Source organism: Oncorhynchus mykiss, chromosome 10, assembly GCF_013265735.2.
Source record: "Oncorhynchus mykiss isolate Arlee chromosome 10, USDA_OmykA_1.1, whole genome shotgun sequence".
Taxonomy (NCBI): Eukaryota; Metazoa; Chordata; class Actinopteri; order Salmoniformes; family Salmonidae; genus Oncorhynchus; species Oncorhynchus mykiss.
Window position 1 is genome coordinate 82,207,584 of NC_048574.1, and position 22,500 is coordinate 82,230,083.

The 22,500-nt window shown below is 48.5% G+C and overlaps 2 protein-coding genes and 1 non-coding gene across 15 annotated transcripts in view; 2 read left to right on the plus strand and 1 right to left on the minus strand.

The window, feature by feature from the left end:
- LOC118936825 (Krueppel-like factor 3) overlaps nt 1-1,751 on the plus strand; it is a 36,004-nt gene extending 34,253 nt beyond the window's left edge. For 4 of the 9 annotated variants that reach the window (XM_036934205.1, XM_036934204.1, XM_036934207.1 and 1 more), the window contains one exon: nt 1-1,751. This exon is cut by the window's left edge and continues 304 nt beyond it. The gene's annotated coding sequence lies outside the window, so the exon portion shown is untranslated. The other 5 variants (XR_005034281.1, XR_005034282.1, XR_005034278.1 and 2 more) reach the window with 5 other exon arrangements.
- Nucleotides 1,752-4,223: 2,472 nt separating this feature from the next.
- trnap-agg lies at nt 4,224-4,295 on the minus strand. The gene has a single exon. It is a non-coding gene; the product is annotated as a tRNA-Pro (tRNA).
- A 569-nt stretch (nt 4,296-4,864) lies between these two features.
- Nucleotides 4,865-22,500, plus strand: part of LOC110510824 (protein NOXP20) — a 20,529-nt gene continuing 2,893 nt past the window's right edge. For 3 of the 5 annotated variants that reach the window (XM_036934211.1, XM_036934212.1, XM_036934209.1), the window contains exons 1-12: nt 4,865-5,005; nt 5,849-6,175; nt 6,261-6,345; nt 7,116-7,312; nt 7,410-7,544; nt 7,981-8,133; nt 8,239-8,425; nt 20,443-20,528; nt 21,230-21,601; nt 21,777-21,916; nt 22,215-22,287; nt 22,424-22,477. In XM_036934211.1, coding sequence (XP_036790106.1) covers nt 5,849-6,175; nt 6,261-6,345; nt 7,116-7,312; nt 7,410-7,544; nt 7,981-8,133; nt 8,239-8,425; nt 20,443-20,528; nt 21,230-21,601; nt 21,777-21,916; nt 22,215-22,287; nt 22,424-22,477 — 1,809 coding nt within the window. In that variant the 5' untranslated portion in view covers nt 4,865-5,005. Of the gene's footprint in view, nt 5,006-5,699; nt 5,724-5,848; nt 6,176-6,260; nt 6,346-7,115; nt 7,313-7,409; nt 7,545-7,980; nt 8,134-8,238; nt 8,426-20,442; nt 20,529-21,229; nt 21,602-21,776; nt 21,917-22,214; nt 22,288-22,423; nt 22,478-22,500 lie in introns of those variants that run through there. The other 2 variants (XM_036934213.1, XM_036934210.1) reach the window with 2 other exon arrangements.

The following is a 22,500-nucleotide window of genomic DNA, read 5'->3' on the forward strand; positions in this document are numbered from 1 at the left end:
CCGGGACTTAAACATCCTCTATCTGTCTATCACTTTATTCAGTCAGCCGATCAGCCGTCCTCTTCCTCTCCACTCCTCCACCTCTTCTTAGTACCAGAGCTCGCCGTTGTCTCCCAGTACTCGCCGTTGTCTCCCAGTGCTCGCCGTTGTCTCCCAGTGCTCGCCGTTGTCTCCCAGTGCTGAAGGCGGATGGTGTTCGTAGGCCCAGATCTAGGATCAGCTAAACCTCCAGACGTCTTGACCTTAACCATAGAGAGAGACAGACATCTTAACCTTAACCATAGAGATAGACAGACATCTTGACCTTAACCATAGAGAGAGACAGACATCTTAACCTTAACCATAGAGATAGACAGACATCTTGACCTTAACCATAGAGATAGACAGAGGTCTTAACCATAGAGATAGACAGAGGTCTTAACCATAGAGATAGACAGAGGTCTTAACCATAGAGCTAGAACGAGGACTCAACTTTGTACGGCGTCTGTGACGGCATGGGCAGCGCCAATGATCGCCATTTTAAAGTGATACATTTTTTAAATATATATATATATATATTTTAAAGCAGATATTTGTGATTTTAGCGCCATCTGCAGTGCCGGAGTCCTGAACCACATTTAGTCTTACGTTTATTGTGGCCACTAGATGGCGGTGATATGGCTCCATGCCATTAACAAACTGTAACAACCTATTTGAAGAAGAAGAAGGCTGATCGCTCTCAAACCCCATAAGGATTCCCTACCCAGTTTGACTACTTTAAAATGGTGGAAGTCCTCGATGTCCATGCTAAAAAAAAAATGGATACAGCACCACAGATACAACGATTAGACAGATGTTTCACCATATATATATATATAGATATATAGATAGATAGATAGATAGATAGATAGATAGATAGATAGATAGATAGATAGATAGATAGATAGATAGATAGATAGATAGAGCGAGGGAGAGAAACGTTTGTTAACGGCTGACCTGAGATTAGAGTCAACGTGGACTGAGTGGCTCCCTCTGCTGGACGGAGGGGACTACCTGCTGCTCAGTACTCAGTGGACACACACACACACAGCTCAACAGCCTGTACTGACTCTAGTCACATGAGTGGAGTCACAGGTCAACAGCAGGCTCTGGTAGAGGGAGGGGAACGGCTGTGGGGGTTCCTAACCACAGGTCAACAGCAGGCTCTGGTAGAAGGGCTGTGGGGGTTCCCAACCACAGGTCAACAGCAGGCTCTGGTAGAGGGGGTAGAAGGGTTGTGGGGGTTCCCAACCACAGGTCAACAGCAGGCTCTGGTAGAAGGGCTGTGGGGGTTCCCAACCACAGGTCAACAGCAGGCTCTGGTAGAGGGAGGGGAACGGCTGTGGGGGTTCCTAACCACAGGTCAACAGCGGGCTCTGGTAGAGGGGGTGGAAGGGCTGTGGGGGTTCCTAACCACAGGTCAACAGCAGGCTCTGGTAGAGGGAGGGGAACGGCTGTGGGGGTTCCCAACCATTACAAGGCAAAGGCTTGTTGTCTTTGATTCTAGAAATGTGAAACAAACTCTTTTTATTATCCTGGGGCATTATCATGATCATTATTCTGTTTGATTATTTTTTATTCTTATTATTATAATAATTGTTGTTGTTGTTGTTGTTCTGTAAGTAAAATACTTCCATTGAGCCGGTTGAAAGTGGACTCGGCGATATGACATCATCATATACGGCAGGAAGCAGGGTGACTTCCTGCTTTACAAAACTCAACAACAACAACAAGACTCAAACCCCAATGGGTGGCCATCTTGGCAGGTTTGGTGACTTCCTGCTTTACAAAACTCAACAACAACAAGACTCAAACCCCAATGGGTGGCCATCTTGGCAGGTTTGGTGACTTCCTGCTTTACAAAACTCAACAACAACAAGACTCAAACTCCAATGGGTGGCCATCTTGGCAGGTTTGATGCCTACCCCCCCTCACGTCCTGTCTGTGTGATGACATCACGACATCTCACTGACTCTCTCCATCTAACACTAGCTATCAGCAGTGACTGGCATAGTTCCACTATCCTGTGAGTGAGTGAGTGTGTGTGTGTGTCAACAACAGTGGTTTTACATTTGGTATCATATGATGTGATTGTCTGATAGTTTTGTTATTGTATGACGTGGTTTTAATATTCAGAGGGTAAAGAGCCCAGGTGTCAAACAGGGATGAGTTGTTGGTAGATCGTCTTGTCCTCCGTTTACACAGGCAGCCCCAATTCTGATCTTTTTCACCCGCACTAATTCGTCTTTTGACCAATCAGATCTGCTCTTTGGCCAATAATTGGGCGAAAGATCAGAATTGGGGCTGCCTGTGTAAACGCAGCCATATAAACGTACTGCTTATGAAAGTTACCTTCTGGTGACCAGATTGTATTGTACATAGTCTATATAGTGAGGCCAGAGGATGCCAGAGGGGGCCAGAGGGGGCCAGAGGGGGCCAGAGGGGACCAGAGGGGACCAGAGGGGGCCAAGAGGCGACTAGAGGAGACCAGAGGAGACCAGAGGAGACTAGAGGAGACTAGAGGAGACTAGAGGAGACTAGAGGAGGCTAGAGGGGACTAGAGGAGGCTAGAGGGGACTAGAGGGGACTAGAGGGGACTAGAGGGGACTAGAGGAGACTAGAGGAGACTAGAGGAGACTAGAGGAGACTAGAGGGGACTAGAGGAGACCAGAGAGACCAGAGGAGACCAGAGAGTCTAGTGGAGACCAGTGAGCCTGCAGAGTAAAGAAAACTAGAGAGCACTTTAAAACCATTCACAGAACCAGACAACCAGCACATTCTCATTCAAATCCATTCATTATTCCATCAATCATTTGTTGGTTGGTTGAATGATGCGTTGATGTATTGATTGACACATTATTAAACTCAGTTCAAGTTACAAGTCACAGATCTGGGATCAGTTTTACCATCCCACAGTCCTTAACCATTAACCCTGAGGAGAGGGAAACAGTCACAGATCTGGGATCAGTTTTACCATCCCACAGTCCTTAACCATTAACCCTGAGGAGAGGGAAACAGTCACAGATCTGGGATCAGTTTTACCATCCCACAGTCCTTAACCATTAACCCTGAGGAGAGGGAAACAGTCACAGATCTGGGATCAGTTTTAGCATCCCACAGTCCTTAACCATTAACCCTGAGGAGAGGGAAACAGTCACAGATCTAGGGTCAGTTTTAGCGTCCCACAGTCCTTAACCTTTAACCCTGAGGAGAGGGAAACATCAGACTGACCCAATATCACTGTTTTGGGATTAATGTAATCTGCCTTTTTCATTTAATAGCAGGATTATACACACACACACACGTTTGGTTTGCGTTTGGTTTTTTAACTATGCAGATGTAATATGATGATGAATTGTTGTAATATATTTTATAAATGATTATTAGACTGAAATGGGCAATTAAAGGTATTTTATAAAGCATGATGATAAATAATTTTATGTTTTTTTTTTTTTTTTTAAATCAATGAATTATATAAAACATTTTTTTTTTTATATATAAGGTTGTGAATCTGTATTCAACTCTATCTTGTATTTTATGCGGGGTTGTCCATTCAAATGGGAGTGTGTGCCTTCTGACCCTTCTATATCAAACTGTGAACTCATTATTCTGTACAGCAAATGTTGCGTCATGTTTTACAAAAACAAATATCCGAATCACAATAAACATATATATTGATACACGTTTCATATCGGTGTGTTTCTCCCCTTTTTTTCTGCATTTAGACATTAAGAGATACGACGCGTTTAAAAAATATATATATATATATTGGATATATATTATGTAGATAATGTAGGCAGTGGAACGTGATACGTTTTCAAATCAAATCGAACTTTATTAGTCACATGCGCCGAATACAACAAGACTTGTTGAACTTTACCGTGAAATGTTTACTGACGAGCCCTTAAACCAACAGCGCAGTTCGAGAAGAGTTAAGAAAATATTTACCAAATAAACTAACGTAAAATAATTATAAAAAGAAACACAATAAAATAACAATAATGTTTTATAATTGTTTTACTTTAGTCTATTTGGTAAATAGCTTATATCTTTTCGAACTGCATTGTGTTAAGAGACGTAAGGGAGTTTGCTGGTGTTATGTAGTGACACTAGATGGTTATATCATTTTGACAACATACATTTTTCACGACATCTCATGACACTGTGACAATAACTAACACAAAAATAGGCACTTTCGAAAACGAGGGCTCGTCCGGGATTTGAACCCGGGACCTCTCGCACCCTAAGCGAGAATCATACCCCTAGACCAACGAGCCGCGGTATGACGTGTTGCAGAAATCAAGCGCTTTTATATGAGCTATGATCAGTGCGTTCAAACTATCTGGGAACTTAGGTATTGGAATTGTCTTTATTATTTTGTGAGTGTAATGTTTACTGTTCATTTTTATTGCTTATATCACTTTAGTTTATTATCTACTTCACTTGCTTTGACAATGTTTAACATATGTTTCCCATGACAATAAAGCCCCTTAAATTGAAATGATTTTGAATTGAGAGACGCCCTAGCCTCATATCATGAATATGCTTTACCGTCTCTAGACAACTCCGTTTTATAAAGTGTTTATTCTCAAAGTTACCGGGATGTAAACGTGTCCTACTTATACCGGTACATTCGTAACAACTTAAAGCATTACGAAACTTACATTATATAAAATAAACGTCACGTAGCAAATAAACCATTAATTTTGTCGTTGTTGATTAAATTCGACACTCTTATTGACGTCCACACATTAAAAACGACTTGCCTGATGAGTGAAACAACGACTAAAACGCCACCTGCTGGAGGGAGACACGTTTTTCCGCCGAGTTGGACCTCTCGCTCCCGAACTCTTCCCTCTCTGACGCGCTCCCGGGGGGTGACGTCACCTCCCATAGGCACCGACGGACGACACGCGCATCCCTGTCTACGTGGCGGGGCGGAAGGAGCGCGTCTAGCGGAGAGAGTTGTCAGCAGCGAGACTAACCGGTGAGATGCACAGTCATTTACCATACATACATACCATACCATACCAAACCGAACCGAACCGAACCGCGTGGTAATTCAATTAGGGTTTTCTATTTCCCTCTTAGTAACCTGCTACTGACATAGTTGCAGAATCTGTGTTTGTAAAAAGTGAAACCTAGTGAATGATTTGTGTTATTTATGTGTCATATGTCACAAACATATCGCAGTATACATGATATACGTGTGTCTTAACTTTTATTTCAAATTAGATTGATTTATTAATGTTTTTTTGAGACTGAAAGATTTGCTGTCACTCTGCTTGGCTGTGTCAAAGCCAAAAGGAAAACAGTGCTGTGGTCGTCGCGTTGATATGACGTGACCGCTAGATGGCGGTAATAAAACCATTGGAATTTACAACTAACTGTCGCGGTGCCATGTTCATTTGGAAAGCGTTTCGGGAACAATTGCAGATGGCAATTCTAATGAATAGAGCCGACGTGATTCTACAATGGCAAGAGAGTTCTACATAGTATATGTCTATCTTGAACGTAACGAAACGTTGCCTCCTGTTGAACGCACCGGGGAAGACAGTACAGCTTGTGTTTCTGCTTCTCTCATCTTCACTGGCTCATTCAGTTGATCGTTAAACGTCAATGTTCAGCAATACTGGGGGTGTGGTCATTTAGTCCAAACAGTTGCGTTTTTGTAACGAAAATGAGTTTCTATTGGACAACTTCAGGTAGGTCCCGCCCCGTTTGGTTCCTAGTGAAAACACCACAGATTTTACTGGGCTAAATCAGTCACTATTAAAAAATAAACCTCCTCTCTCTCTCTCTCTCTCTCTCTCTCTCTCTCTCTCTCCAGATGAACATGTCTGACTCCAACCCTCCCATATTCCCCCCCGCTCCTCTCTCTGACCCCTCCCACACCGACGCCAACCCCCCAGGAGAAGACACACACACAGCTCTCCCGCCTCCCACACCCATCCCCCAGCCCTCGTTGGCCACGGAGGGTTCCGAGGGCTCTGAGCCAGCCAACCAGGTGGCAGGAGAGGACGTGACCAGGGACGACAGAGATGAGGCTCCTATTGACCAATCAGGGGGCGGCGGCGGCGTGGAGGATCAGGTGACTGAGTGTGGCCAATTGGTGAGCCTGGAGGCGGAGACCGCTGCTGCCGAGGGGGAGGAAGAGGTATGATTGGCTGATTGGCTGTCGTCATAGTGATGTCATGTTGTTGTCGTTGTGGTGACGTTATTGTGTGTGTGTGTGTATATAGGACTCTCTTCAGGTCAAGGGGAAAGGTTGGGGTGGATGGGGCTCCTGGGGGAAGTCTCTACTGACCAGTGCCACGTCTACTGTGGGTAAGTCTCCACACACACACACACACACACACACACACACACACACACACACACACGCCCCACCAATGATGTCTAAACCAACCTTATAGGGGTTGTGTTCCAAATGTGTTTAGTGATGTCACTCTTTACAACCATTGTTCCCCTGTGAACACAGCAATACTTATCTGTCTCTCTCTGTCTCTCTCTCTGTCTCTGCCGCTTTCTGTCCCTCTGTCTGTCTGTCTGTCTGTCTGTCTGTCTGTCTGTCTGTCTGTCTGTCTGTCTGTCTGTCTGTCTGTCTGTCTGTCTGTCTGTCTCTCTCTCTCCCCCATCTTTCTCTGCTTCTCTCTCTCTGTCTCTCTCTCTATCTGTCTGTCTCTCTGTCTGTCTCTCTCTGTCTCTGTCTCTCTCTCTCTCTCTCTGTCTGTCTCTCTCTCTGTGTCTCTCTCTCTCTCTGTGTCTCTCTCTGTCTCTCTCTCTCTGTGTCTCTCTCTATCTCTGCCTCTTTCTGTCCTTCTCTCTCTCTCTGTGTCTCTCTCTATCTCTGCCTCTTTCTGTCCTTCTCTCTCTCTCTGTCTCTCTCTCTCTCTATCTCTGCCTCTTTCTGTCCTTCTCTCTGTCTCTCTCTCTCTCTGTCTCTCTCTCTCTCTCTCTATCTGTCTGTCTCTGTCTCTGTCTCTCTCTCTCTCTGTCTGTCTCTCTCTCTGTGTCTCTCTCTCTCTGTGTCTCTCTCTCTGTGTCTCTCTCTCTCTGTGTCTCTCTCTCTCTCTGTCTCCCCCATCTCTCTCTAGGTAACAGTCTAACTTCAGTAAAGGAGAAGGCCGGAGCTCTGCGTCTTCACAGGACCTCAGTAGGAGAGGAGGCGCGAGAGGAGGGGGAGGAGGAGAGGAAGGAGGGAGGAGAGGAAGAGGAGGATAGCTGTCCTCAGTCAGCCCTGGTCACTACTCCACCACCAAGCAGAGGAGTACTGTCTACCATCACACACGCTGTGAGTATACACACACACACACACACACACACACACACACGCGATCAGTGTAATTGATAACAGATAACATTGTCGTGACCCCGTCCCTCCCCACCAGGGTAAATCAGTGATCAGTGGAGGTCTCGATGCCTTAGAGTTCATCGGTAAGAGAACCATGACGGTCCTGGCAGAGACTGACCCTGGTTTCAGGAAGACCAAGATACTAATGCAGAGGACTGTCTCACTCAGCCAGGTAGGTACACACACACACACACACACACACACACACACACACACACACACACACACACACACACACACACACACACACACACACACACACACACACACACACACACACACACACACACACACACACACACACACACACACACACACACACACACACACACACACACATGCTCTGTGGGCAATGGTGAAAATAAGGTTTCAGTTTTGAAAGTGATGAAAATGATCACATTATCTCTCTGTTGATTGGCTGTGTTGTTCTGTATCTGTGTTCTGGTTGGTTGAGGCGTTGTATCTCTGTGTTGTGATTGGCTGTGTTGTTGTATTTCTGTGTTGTGATTGGCTGAGGCGTTGTATCTCTGTGTTGTGATTGGTTGAGGCGTTGTATCTCTGTGTTGTGATTGGCTGAGGTGTTGTATCTCTGTGTTGGGATTGGTCAGATGCTGAAGGATGCCAAAGAGAAGGAGAGGGCTCGTCTCAGCTGCCAGCCAATCAGTGAGCCCACAGCTCACTACGGAATCCTGTTTGATGACTACCAGGGCCTATCACACCTAGAGGCTCTGGAGATACTGGCCAATGAGAGTGAGGCTAAGGTAAAACACACGCACACACACACACACGAGTACAAACACAGATATACACAGGTATAGAAGTAACCCAATTCCTCTGTCTCCTCTTCACACTCCTCCCCCTCTCAGGTTCAGTCGTTCCTCTCCTCCCTGGAAGAGGAGGATCAGGAGGAGATAAAGAAAGAACTGATCGCCATCAAGGACATCTTCGTCAGCCACACGGGAGAGGAGGAGGAGGGAGAGGGCGAGGAGAAGAAGGAGGGAGAGGAGACAGTGGATAAGGGTGATCTAAGTCCCCAGTGTTCTACTCCTCTGTGTGAGTTACAAAGACCAAACCGTGTTCCTTAACTCCTGATAAACACAGCTGGGTCCTTAAATACTGATAAACACAGCTGGGTCCTTAAATACTGATAAACACAGCTGGGTCCTTAAATACTGATAAACACAGCTGGGTCCTTAAATACTGATAAACACAGCTGGGTCCTTAAACACTGATAAACACAGCTGGGTCCTTAACTCCTGATAAAACACAGCTGGGTCCTTAACTCCTGATAAACACAGCTGGGTCCTTAAATACTGATAAACACAGCTGGGTCCTTAAATACTGATAAACACAGCTGGGTCCTTAAATACTGATAAACACAGCTGGGTCCTTAAATACGGATAAACACAGCTGGGTCCTTAAATACGGATAAACACAGCTGGGTCCTTAAATACTGATAAACACAGCTGGGTCCTTAACCACTGATAAACACAGCTGGGTCCTTAAATACTGATAAACACAGCTGGGTCCTTAACTCCTGATAAAACACAGCTGGGTCCTTAACTCCTGATAAACACAGCTGGCTCCTTAACTACTGATAAACACAGCTGGGTCCTTAAATACTGATAAACACAGCTGGGTCCTTAACTACTGATAAACACAGCTGGGTCCTTAAATACTGATAAACACAGCTGGGTCCTTAACTCCTGATAAAACACAGCTGGGTCCTTAAATACTGATAAACACAGCTGGGTTCTTAACCGCAGCTCAGGTTGAAACGTTTCTAACCTGTCTATCTACGGGTAACAGAGTTGGCATGTTGTGTCCTAGCAGATCAGTTTAAACCGTTTCTAACCTGTCTATCTACGGGTAACAGAGTTGGCATGTTGTGTCCTAGCAGCTCAGTTTAAACCGCTTCTAACCAAAGCAACAGAAAATGACCTTAAAGACTAGAACAGTGAGACAGGGTGACAGGGTGACAGGGTGACAGGGAGACAGGGTGACAGGGAGACAGGGAGACAGGGTGACAGTGTGACAGGGTGACAGGGAGACAGGGTGACAGGGTGACAGTGAGGGTGACAGGGAGACAGGGTGACAGGGTGACAGTGAGACAGGGTGACAGGGTGACAGGGAGACAGGGAGACGGGGAGACAGGGTGACAGGGTGACAGTGAGACAGTATGACAGGGAGACAGGGTGACAGTGAGACAGGGTGACAGTGAGACAGGGTGACAGTGAGACAGGGTGACAGTGAGACAGTGAGACAGGGTGACAGTGAGACAGGGTGACAGTGAGACAGGGTGACAGTGAGACAGGGTGACAGGGTGACAGTGAGACAGGGTGACAGTGAGACAGGGTGACAGGGTGACAGTGAGACAGGGTGACAGTGAGACAGGGTGACAGGGTGACAGTGAGACAGGGTGACAGTGAGACAGGGTGACAGGGAGACAGGGTGACAATGAGACAGGGTGACAGGGTGACAGTGAGACAGGGTGACAGTGAGACAGGGACACAGGGAGACAGGGTGACAGTGAGACAGTGAGACAGGGAGACAGGGTGACAGGGAGACAGGGTGACACGGTAACAGGGTGACAGTGAGACAGGGTGACAGTGAGACAGTGAGACAGGGAGACAGGGTGACAGGGAGACAGGGTGACACGGTAACAGGGTGACAGGGTAACAGGGTGACAGGGTGAGCACCTGTTCTTACACTGTGATCTGACTATTAGTTGTTCAACGTTTCTTCTGAAAAATAGAATTTCTAAAAATGGTCCGAGAAGAACAACATTGGCAGGACAATTCAAGCAAAGCCAATATGCGGAGGTAAAGTATTGGGCCTGTAGTTCACGGCACAAACCTCATTGGTACAGAACTGTTTTATAATTGTGACCTTGACTCAGAAAAGGTTGGTGACCATTGCGATAAAGGATCAACGTTTCTGACACTGACAGAGCCTACGACCAAGACGTAGTGGTACTGAACCAGCAGACCTAGACCCTGTCTCACTGAACTAGCAGACCTAGACCCTGTCTCACTGAACCAGCCAAGACGTAGTGGTACTGAACCAGCAGACCTAGACCCTGTCTCACTGAACCAGCAGACCTAGACCCTGTCTCACTGAACCAGCCAAGACGTAGTGGTACTGAACCAACAGACCTAGACCCTGTCTCACTGAATCAGCAGTCCTAGACCCTGTCTCACTGAACCAGCAGACCTAGACCCTGTCTCACTGAACCAGCAGACCTAGACCCTGTCTCACTGAACCAGCCAAGACGTAGTGGTACTGAACCAGCAGACCTAGACCCTGTTACACTGAACTAGCAGACCTAGACCCTGTCTCACTGAACCAGCAGACCTAGACCCTGTCTCACTGAACCAGCCAAGACGTAGTGGTACTGAACCAGCAGACCTAGACCCTGTATCACTGAACCAGCAGACCTAGACCCTGTCTCACTGAACCAGCAGACCTAGACCCTGTCTCACTGAACCAGCAGACCTAGACCCTGTCTCACTGAACCAGCAGACCTAGACCCTGTCTCACTGAACCAGCAGACCTAGACCCTGTCTCACTGAACCAGCAGACCTAGACCCTGTCTCACTGAACCAGCAGACCTAGACCCTGTCTCACTGAACCAGCCAAGACGTAGTGGTACTGAACCAGCAGACCTAGACCCTGTCTCACTGAACCAGCAGACCTAGACCCTGTCTCACTGAACCAGCCAAGACGTAGTGGTACTGAACCAGCAGACCTAGACCCTGTCTCACTGAACCAGCAGACCTAGAACCTGTCTCACTGAACCAGCAGACCTAGACCCTGTCTCACTGAACCAGCCAAGACGTAGTGGTACTGAACCAGCCAAGACGTAGTGGTACTGAACCAGCAGACCTAGACCCTGTCTCACTGAACCAGCAGACCTAGACCCTGTCTCACTGAACCAGCAGACCTAGACCCTGTCTCACTGAACCAGCAGACCTAGACCCTGTCTCACTGAACAAGCCAAGACGTAGTGGTACTAAACCAGCAGACCTAGACCCTGTCTCACTGAACCAGCAGACCTAGACCCTGTCTCACTGAACCAGCCAAGAGGTAGTGGTACTGAACCAGCAGACCTAGACCCTGTCTCACTGAACCAGCAGACCTAGACCCTGTCTCACTGAACCAGCCAAGACGTAGTGGTACTGAACCAGCAGACCTAGACCCTGTCTCACTGAACCAGCAGACCTAGACCCTGTCTCACTGAACCAGCCAAGACGTAGTGGTACTGAACCAACAGACCTAGACCCTGTATCACTGAACCAGCAGACCTAGACCCTGTCTCACTGAACCAGCCAAGACGTAGTGGTACTGAACCAGCAGACCTAGACCCTGTCTCACTGAATCAGCAGACCTAGACCCTGTCTCACTGAACCAGTAGACCTAGACCCTGTCTCACTGAACCAGCCAAGACGTAGTGGTACTAAACCAGCAGACCTAGACCCTGTCTCACTGAACGAGCAGACCTAGACCCTGACTCACTGAACCAGCAGACCTAGACCCTGACTCACTGAACCAGCAGACCTAGACCCTGTTTCACTGAACCAGCCAAGACGTAGTGGTACTGAACCAGACAAGACATAGTGGTACTGAACCAGCAGACCTAGACCCTGTCTCACTGAACCAGCAGACCTAGACCCTGTCTCACTGAACCAGCAGACCTAGACCCTGTCTCACTGAACCAGCCAAGACGTAATGGTACTGAACCAGCAGACCTAGACCCTGTTACACTGAACCAGCCAAGACGTAGTGGTACTGAACCAGCAGACCTAGACCCTGTCTCACTGAACCAGCAGACCTAGACCCTGTCTCACTGAACCAGCCAAGACGTAGTGGTACTGAACCAGCAGACCTAGACCCTGTCTCACTGAACCAGCAGACCTAGACCCTGTCTCACTGAACCACCAGACCTAGTGGTACTGAACCACCAGACCTAGACCCTGTCTCACTGAACCAGCAGACCTAGACCCTGTCTCATTGAACCAGCAGACCTAGACCCTGTCTCACTGAACCAGCAGACCTAGACCCTGTCTCACTGAACCAGCAGACCTAGACCCTGTCTCACTGAATCAGCAGACATAGACCCTGTCTCACTGAACCAGCAGACCTAGAACCTGTCTCACTGAATCAGCAGACCTAGACCCTGTCTCACTGAACCAGCAGACCTAGACCCTGTCTCACTGAACCACCAGACCTAGTGGTACTGAACCACCAGACCTAGACCCTGTCTCACTGAACCAGCAGACCTAGACCCTGTCTCATTGAACCAGCAGACCTAGACCCTGTCTCACTGAACCAGCAGACCTAGACCCTGTCTCACTGAACCAGCAGACCTAGACCCTGTCTCACTGAATCAGCAGACATAGACCCTGTCTCACTGAACCAGCAGACCTAGAACCTGTCTCACTGAATCAGCAGACCTAGACCCTGTCTCACTGAACCAGCAGACCTAGACCCTGTCTCACTGAACCAGCCAAGACGTAGTGGTACTGAACCAGCAGACCTAGACCCTGTCTCACTGAACCAGCAGACCTAGACCCTGACTCACTGAACCAGCAGACCTAGACCCTGTCTCACTGAACCAGCCAAGACGTAGTGGTACTGAACCAGCAGACCTAGACCCTGTCCCACTGAACCAGCAGACCTAGACCCTAGACCCTGTCTCACTGAACCAGCAGACCTAGACCCTGTCTCACTGAACCAGCCGACCTAGACCCTGTCTCACTGAACCAGCAGACCTAGATCCTGTCTCACTGAACCAGCCAAGACGTAGTGGTACTGAATTAGCAGACCTAGACCCTGTCTCACTGAACCAGCAGACCTAGACCCTGTCTCACTGAACCAGCCAAGACGTAGTGGTACTGAACCAGCAGACCTAGACCCTGTCTCACTGAACCAGCAGACCTAGACCCTGTCTCACTGAACCAGCCAAGACGTAGTGGTACTGAACCAGCAGACCTAGACCCTGTCTCACTGAACCAGCAGACCTAGACCCTGTCTCACTGAACCAGCCAAGACGTAGTGGTACTGAACCAGCAGACCTAGACCCTGTCTCACTGAACCAGCAGACCTAGACCCTGTCTCACTGAACCAGCCAAGATGTAGTGGTACTGAACCAGCAGACCTAGACCCTGTCTCACTGAACCAGCAGACCTAGACCCTGTCTCACTGAACCACCAGACCTAGTGGTACTGAACCACCAGACCTAGACCCTGTCTCACTGAACCAGCAGACCTAGACCCTGTCTCATTGAACCAGCAGACCTAGACCCTGTCTCACTGAACCAGCCAAGACGTAGTGGTACTGAACCAGCAGACCTAGACCCTGTCTCACTGAACCAGCAGATCTAGACCCTGTCTCACTGAACCAGCAGACCTAGACCCTGTCTCACTGAACCAGCAGACCTAGACCCTGTCTCACTGAACCAGTAGACCTAGACCCTGTCTCACTGAACCAGCCAAGACGTAGTGGTACTGAACCAGCAGACCTAGACCCTGTCTCACTGAACCAGCCAAGACGTAGTGGTACTGAACCAGCAGACCTAGACCCTGTCTCACTGAACCAGCCAAGACGTAGTGGTACTGAACCAGCAGACCTAGACCCTGTCTCACTGAACCAGCAGACCTAGAACCTGTCTCACTGAACCAGCAGACCTAGACCCTGTCTCACTGAACCAGCCAAGACGTAGTGGTACTGAACCAGCCAAGACGTAGTGGTACTGAACCAGCAGACCTAGACCCTGTCTCACTGAACCAGCAGACCTAGACCCTGTCTCACTGAACCAGCAGACCTAGACCCTGTCTCACTGAACCAGCAGACCTAGACCCTGTCTCACTGAACCAGCCAAGACGTAGTGGTACTAAACCAGCAGACCTAGACCCTGTCTCACTGAACCAGCAGACCTAGACCCTGTCTCACTGAACCAGCCAAGACGTAGTGGTACTGAACCAGCAGACCTAGACCCTGTCTCACTGAACCAGCAGACCTAGACCCTGTCTCACTGAACCAGCCAAGACGTAGTGGTACTGAACCAGCAGACCTAGACCCTGTCTCACTGAACCAGCAGACCTAGACCCTGTCTCACTGAACCAGCCAAGACGTAGTGGTACTGAACCAGCAGACCTAGACCCTGTCTCACTGAATCAGCAGACCTAGACCCTGTCTCACTGAACCAGTAGACCTAGACCCTGTCTCACTGAACCAGCCAAGACGTAGTGGTACTAAACCAGCAGACCTAGACCCTGTCTCACTGAACGAGCAGACCTAGACCCTGACTCACTGAACCAGCAGACCTAGACCCTGACTCACTGAACCAGCAGACCTAGACCCTGTTTCACTGAACCAGCCAAGACGTAGTGGTACTGAACCAGACAAGACATAGTGGTACTGAACCAGCAGACCTAGACCCTGTCTCACTGAACCAGCAGACCTAGACCCTGTCTCACTGAACCAGCAGACCTAGACCCTGTCTCACTGAACCAGCCAAGACGTAATGGTACTGAACCAGCAGACCTAGACCCTGTTACACTGAACCAGCCAAGACGTAGTGGTACTGAACCAGCAGACCTAGACCCTGTCTCACTGAACCAGCAGACCTAGACCCTGTCTCACTGAACCAGCCAAGACGTAGTGGTACTGAACCAGCAGACCTAGACCCTGTCTCACTGAACCAGCAGACCTAGACCCTGTCTCACTGAACCACCAGACCTAGTGGTACTGAACCACCAGACCTAGACCCTGTCTCACTGAACCAGCAGACCTAGACCCTGTCTCATTGAACCAGCAGACCTAGACCCTGTCTCACTGAACCAGCAGACCTAGACCCTGTCTCACTGAACCAGCAGACCTAGACCCTGTCTCACTGAATCAGCAGACATAGACCCTGTCTCACTGAACCAGCAGACCTAGAACCTGTCTCACTGAATCAGCAGACCTAGACCCTGTCTCACTGAACCACCAGACCTAGACCCTGTCTCACTGAACCACCAGACCTAGTGGTACTGAACCACCAGACCTAGACCCTGTCTCACTGAACCAGCAGACCTAGACCCTGTCTCATTGAACCAGCAGACCTAGACCCTGTCTCACTGAACCAGCAGACCTAGACCCTGTCTCACTGAACCAGCAGACCTAGACCCTGTCTCACTGAATCAGCAGACATAGACCCTGTCTCACTGAACCAGCAGACCTAGAACCTGTCTCACTGAATCAGCAGACCTAGACCCTGTCTCACTGAACCAGCAGACCTAGACCCTGTCTCACTGAACCAGCCAAGACGTAGTGGTACTGAACCAGCAGACCTAGACCCTGTCTCACTGAACCAGCAGACCTAGACCCTGACTCACTGAACCAGCAGACCTAGACCCTGTCTCACTGAACCAGCCAAGACGTAGTGGTACTGAACCAGCAGACCTAGACCCTGTCCCACTGAACCAGCAGACCTAGACCCTAGACCCTGTCTCACTGAACCAGCAGACCTAGACCCTGTCTCACTGAACCAGCCGACCTAGACCCTGTCTCACTGAACCAGCAGACCTAGACCCTGTCTCACTGAACCAGCCAAGACGTAGTGGTACTGAACTAGCAGACCTAGACCCTGTCTCACTGAACCAGCAGACCTAGACCCTGTCTCACTGAACCACCAGACCTAGTGGTACTGAACCACCAGACCTAGACCCTGTCTCACTGAACCAGCAGACCTAGACCCTGTCTCATTGAACCAGCAGACCTAGACCCTGTCTCACTGAACCAGCAGACCTAGACCCTGTCTCACTGAACCAGCAGACCTAGACCCTGTCTCACTGAATCAGCAGACATAGACCCTGTCTCACTGAACCAGCAGACCTAGAACCTGTCTCACTGAATCAGCAGACCTAGACCCTGTCTCACTGAACCAGCAGACCTAGACCCTGTCTCACTGAACCAGCCAAGACGTAGTGGTACTGAACCAGCAGACCTAGACCCTGTCTCACTGAACCAGCAGACCTAGACCCTGACTCACTGAACCAGCAGACCTAGACCCTGTCTCACTGAACCAGCCAAGACGTAGTGGTACTGAACCAGCAGACCTAGACCCTGTCCCACTGAACCAGCAGACCTAGACCCTAGACCCTGTCTCACTGAACCAGCAGACCTAGACCCTGTCTCACTGAACCAGCAGACCTAGACCCTGTCTCACTGAACCAGCAGACCTAGACCCTGTCTCACTGAACCAGCCGACCTAGACCCTGTCTCACTGAACCAGCAGACCTAGACCCTGTCTCACTGAACCAGCCAAGACGTAGTGGTACTGAATTAGCAGACCTAGACCCTGTCTCACTGAACCAGCAGACCTAGACCCTGTCTCACTGAACCAGCCAAGACGTAGTGGTACTGAACCAGCAGACCTAGACCCTGTCTCACTGAACCAGCAGACCTAGACCCTGTCTCACTGAACCAGCCAAGACGTAGTGGTACTGAACCAGCAGACCTAGACCCTGTCTCACTGAACCAGCAGACCTAGACCCTGTCTCACTGAACCAGCCAAGACGTAGTGGTACTGAACCAGCAGACCTAGACCCTGTCTCACTGAACCAGCAGACCTAGACCCTGTCTCACTGAACCAGCAGACCTAGACCCTGTCTCACTGAACCAGCCAAGACGTAGTGGTACTGAACCAGCAGACCTAGACCCTGTCTCACTGAACCAGCCAAGACATAGTGGTACTGAACCATCAGACCTAGACCCTGTTACACTGAACCAGCCAAGATGTAGTGGTACTGAACCAGCAGACCTAGACCCTGTCTCACTGAACCAGCAGACCTAGACCCTGTCTCACTGAACCAGCAGACCTAGTGGTACTGAACCAGCAGACCTAGACCCTGTCTCACTGAACCAGCAGACCTAGACCCTGTCTCATTGAACCAGCAGACCTAGACCCTGTCTCACTGAACCAGCAGACCTAGACCCTGTCTCACTGAACCAGCAGACCTAGACCCTGTCTCACTGAATCAGCAGACCTAGACCCTGTCTCACTGAATCAGCAGACCTAGACCCCGTCTCACTGAACCAGCAGACCTAGACCCTGTCTCACTGAACCAGCAGACCTAGACCCTGTCTCACTGAACCAGCAGACCTAGACCCTCTCACTGAACCAGCCAAGACGTAGTGGTACTGAACCAGCAGACCTAGACCCTGTCTCACTGAACCAGCAGACCTAGACCCTGACTCACTGAACCAGCAGACCTAGACCCTGTCTCACTGAACCAGCCAAGACGTAGTGGTACTGAACCAGCAGACCTAGACCTTGTCTCACTGAACCAGCAGACCTAGACCCTAGACCCTGTCTCACTGAACCAGCAGACCTAGACCCTGTCTCACTGAACCAGCAGACCTAGACCCTGTCTCACTGAACCAGCAGACCTAGACCCTGTCTCACTGAACCAGCCGACCTAGACCCTGTCTCACTGAACCAGCAGACCTAGACCCTGTCTCACTGAACCAGCCAAGACGTAGTGGTACTGAACCATCAGACCTAGACCCTGTCTCACTGAACCAGCAGACCTAGACCCTGTCTCACTGAACCAGCCAAGACGTTGTGGTACTGAACCAGCAGACCTAGACCCTGTCTCACTGAACCAGCAGACCTAGACCCTGTCTCACTGAACCAGCCAAGACGTAGTGGTACTGAACCAGCAGACCTAGACCCTGTCTCACTGAACCAGCAGACCTAGACCCTGTCTCACTGAACCAGCAGACCTAGACCCTGTCTCACTGAACCAGCAGACCTAGACCCTGACTCACTGAACCAGCAGACCTAGACCCTGTCTCACTGAAACTGCCAAGACGTAGTGGTACTGAACCAGCAGACCTAGACCTTGTCTCACTGAACCAGCAGACCTAGACCCTAGACCCTGTCTCACTGAACCAGCAGACCTAGACCCTGTCTCACTGAACCAGCAGACCTAGACCCTGTCTCACTGAACCAGCAGACCTAGACCCTGTCTCACTGAACCAGCCGACCTAGACCCTGTCTCACTGAACCAGCAGACCTAGACCCTGTCTCACTGAACCAGCCAAGACGTAGTGGTACTGAACCAGCAGACCTAGACCCTGTCTCACTGAACCAGCAGACCTAGACCCTGTCTCACTGAACCAGCCAAGACGTTGTGGTACTGAACCAGCAGACCTAGACCCTGTCTCACTGAACCAGCAGACCTAGACCCTGTCTCACTGAACCAGCCAAGACGTAGTGGTACTGAACCAGCAGACCTAGACCCTGTCTCACTGAACCAGCCAAGACGTAGTGGTACTGAATTAGCAGACCTAGACCCTGTCTCACTGAACCAGCAGACCTAGACCCTGTCTCACTGAACCAGCCAAGCCGAAAATCGTTCACAACCAATAATTTTTCCACGATATCGACAAAGTCGTGGAATTAGACGGCTAAACCCGTGCAGTCTCTACGGGCATTTAGTTTGTTGAAATCTGCCAAAAATGTTGGCACTTTAGCCTTTAATTCATATTAAAATAAATAGGATTTATTGAATTCTCCATGTGGTCTATATTAAAAGGGCACTTCATTTAATATAACAGTCTTTTAAAATTCAATATTAGTGCACAATTTATACTTAGTTAGCACAATTTATACTTAAAATATCATAGGGCACTCTTTGTATGTAACAACCCAGTTATTACTAGACTTGATATTTAATCTGTCTCTCTCTGGTTGATGTTTAATCTGTCTCTCTCTGGTCTGATATTTAATCTGTCTCTCTCTGGTTGATATTTAATCTGTCTCTCTCTGGTTGATGTATAATCTGTCTCTCTCTGGTTGATATTTAATCTGTCTCTCTCTGGTTGATATTTAATCTGTCTCTCTGGTCTGATGTTTAATCTGTCTCTCTCTGGTTGATATTTAATCTGTCTCTCTCTGGTTGATGTTTAATCTGTCTCTCTCCGGTTGATGTTTAATCTGTCTCGCTCTGGTCTGATGTTTAATCTGTCTCTCTCTGGTCTGATGTTTAATCTGTCTCTCTGGTTGATATTTAATCTGTCTCTCTGGTTGATATTTAATCTGTCTCTCTCTGGTTGATATTTAATCTGTCTCTCTCTGGTTGATATTTAATCTGTCTCTCTGGTTGATATTTAATCTGTCTCTCTCTGGTTGATATTTAATCTGTCTCTCTCTGGTTGATGTTTAATCTGTCTCTCTCTGGTTGATATTTAATCTGTCTCTCTGGTTGATATTTAATCTGTCTCTCTCTGGTTGATATTTAATCTGTCTCTCTCTGGTTGATATTTAATCTGTCTCTCTCTGGTTGATATTTAATCTGTCTCTCTCTGGTTGATATTTAATCTGTCTCTCTCTGGTTGATATTTAATCTGTCTCTCTCTGGTCTGATGTTTAATCTGTCTCTCTCTGGTTGATATTTAATCTGTCTCTCTCTGGTCTGATGTTTAATCTGTCTCTCTCTGGTTGATGTTTAATCTGTCTCTCTCTGGTCTGATGTTTAATCTGTCTCTCTCTGGTTGATATTTAATCTGTCTCTCTCTGGTCTGATATTTAATCTGTCTCTCTCTGGTCTGATATTTAATCTGTCTCTCTCTGGTCTGATATTTAATCTGTCTCTCTCTGGTTGATGTTTAATCTGTCTCTCTCTGGTCTGATGTTTAATCTGTCTCTCTCTGGTTGATATTTAATCTGTCTCTCTCTGGTCTGATATTTAATCTGTCTCTCTCTGGTCTGATATTTAATCTGTCTCTCTCTGGTCTGATATTTAATCTGTCTCTCTCTGGTTGATGTTTAATCTGTCTCTCTCTGGTTGATATTTAATCTGTCTCTCTCCGGTTGATGTTTAATCTGTCTCTCTCTGGTTGATATTTAATCTGTCTCTCTCTGGTCTGATGTTTAATCTGTCTCTCTCTGGTCTGATATTTAATCTGTCTCTCTCTGGTTGATGTTTAATCTGTCTCTCTCTGGTCTGATATTTAATCTGTCTCTCTCTGGTCTGATATTTAATCTGTCTCTCTCTGGTTGATGTTTAATCTCTTTCCAGCAGCTGATGGGGAGGAGTTTGTGAGCGTCCTGACTGAGTTGCTGTTTGAGCTTCACGTCGCTGCCACCCCAGACAAACTGAACAAGGTAACAGACAGTCACCACAGACAAACTCAACAAGGTAACAGACAGTCACTGTCACCACAGACAAACTCAACAAGATAACAGACAGTCACCACAGACAAACTCAACAAGGTAACAGACAGTCACTGTCACCACAGACAAACTCAACAAGGTAACAGACAGTCACTGTCACCACAGACAAACTCAACAAGGTAACAGACAGTCCCTGTCACCACAGACAAACTCAACAAGGTAACAGACAGTCACTGTCACCACAGACAAACTCAACAAGGTAACAGACAGTCACTGTCACCACAGACAAACTCAACAAGGTAACAGACAGTCACTGTCACCACAGACAAACTCAACAAGGTAACAGACAGTCCCTGTCACCACAGACAAACTCAACAAGGTAACAGACAGTCACTGTCACCACAGACAAACTCAACAAGGTAACAGACAGTCCCTGTCACCACAGACAAACGCAACAAGGTAACAGACAGTCCCTGTCACCACAGACAAACTCAACAAGGTAAGAGACAGTCACCACAGACAAACTCAACAAGGTAACAGACAGTCACCACAGACAAACTCAACAGGTTAACAGACAGTCACCACAGACAAACTCAACAAGGTAACAGACACACAGTTTTAATTGAATCTACTGAATAAGAGTTCATTATTTTAGGTTAAAGTTTAGTCATGTCATGTCAATTCATCCCCAGGCCAGGATGAGAGCGCATGATTGGGTGAGAGAGGTGGAGAAACCTGTCGTCGTCACGGAAACCATCGGGGGGGCGACGGAGGAGGAGCAAAGAGGAGAACCTGAAACAAGAGAGGGAGAAGAAGAGAAGAAAGAGGGGGAGGAGCTGGAGGAGAAGAAAGAGGAGGAGGAGCTAAAGGAGAAGAAAGAGGAGGAGAAAGAGGAGGAGGAGCTAAAGGAGAAGAAAGAGGAGGAGAAAGAGGAGGAGGAGCTAAAGGAGAAGAAAGAGGAGGAGAAAGAGGAGGAGGAGCTAAAGGAGGAGGAGGTAAAGGAGAAGAAAGAGGGGGAGGAGATAAAGGAGAATGAGGAAGAGAGACGATCCAGGTCTGTAGAGGTGAGATCTGATGTTGGACAGAGAACCCTCTGTCTGTCCGTCCGTCCGTCCGTCCGTCCGTCCCATGTTCTCTCTCCCTCGCTTTTCGTTTTAAGCACGTAGTGTGTGTTAATGTTTATATATTGTGTGTGTTAATGTTTATATATTGTGTGTGTGCTTGTGTGTGTGTGTCTAGGCAGTGTACCTCTGTTCAGTGGGCTCCCTGGCGGAGGTGACAGCCCGCAGTATCGAACAGCTCCACAAGGTGGCAGAGTTGATCCTCCACGGACAGGACCTGGAGAAACCTGCCAGAGACCAGGCTCACATACTCACCAGGTCTGTGTGAGGAGGGGGGGGGGGGGGGGCAGGAGAAACCTGTTAGAGGGTCACTAGTCCAACGCTCTAACCACTAGGCTAACCTGCCGCCCCGGTCTTTAATAGGTTACTCACCAGGTCTGTTGGAGGAGGGGGGGGGGGGGGGGGGGACAGGAGAAACCTGTTAGAGACCAGGCTGTAGGGGGGGAGGGGGTGGGGGAGGCAGGACCAGGAGAAACCTGCTAGAGACCAGGCTGTGTGGGGGGGGGGGGGGGAATATGTATATTCTGAGCATCGTTAATGTCTGTGACTGTTGCAGGTTGACGTGTGCCATGTGTCGGGAGGTGGGTTGTCTTGCCAGGAAGTTCTCTGATACTCTGCTCACCGTTGGGGTAAGATGTGTATGTGTGTGTGTGTGTGTGTACTGGGACTTTATCTCCAACACAATAAAGGAATGGCATTAAGGTCAGGTGATCAGCTGATCATCACCCCCATTGGTTCTCTGACTCCCTTCCTGCCCTTCTCCAGGTTCAGAGAAAAGCAGAAGAGTTGAACCCTTTGGTAGACAGTGTGCTGCTTGAGGTAAGACATGTAACTGTTGTTCT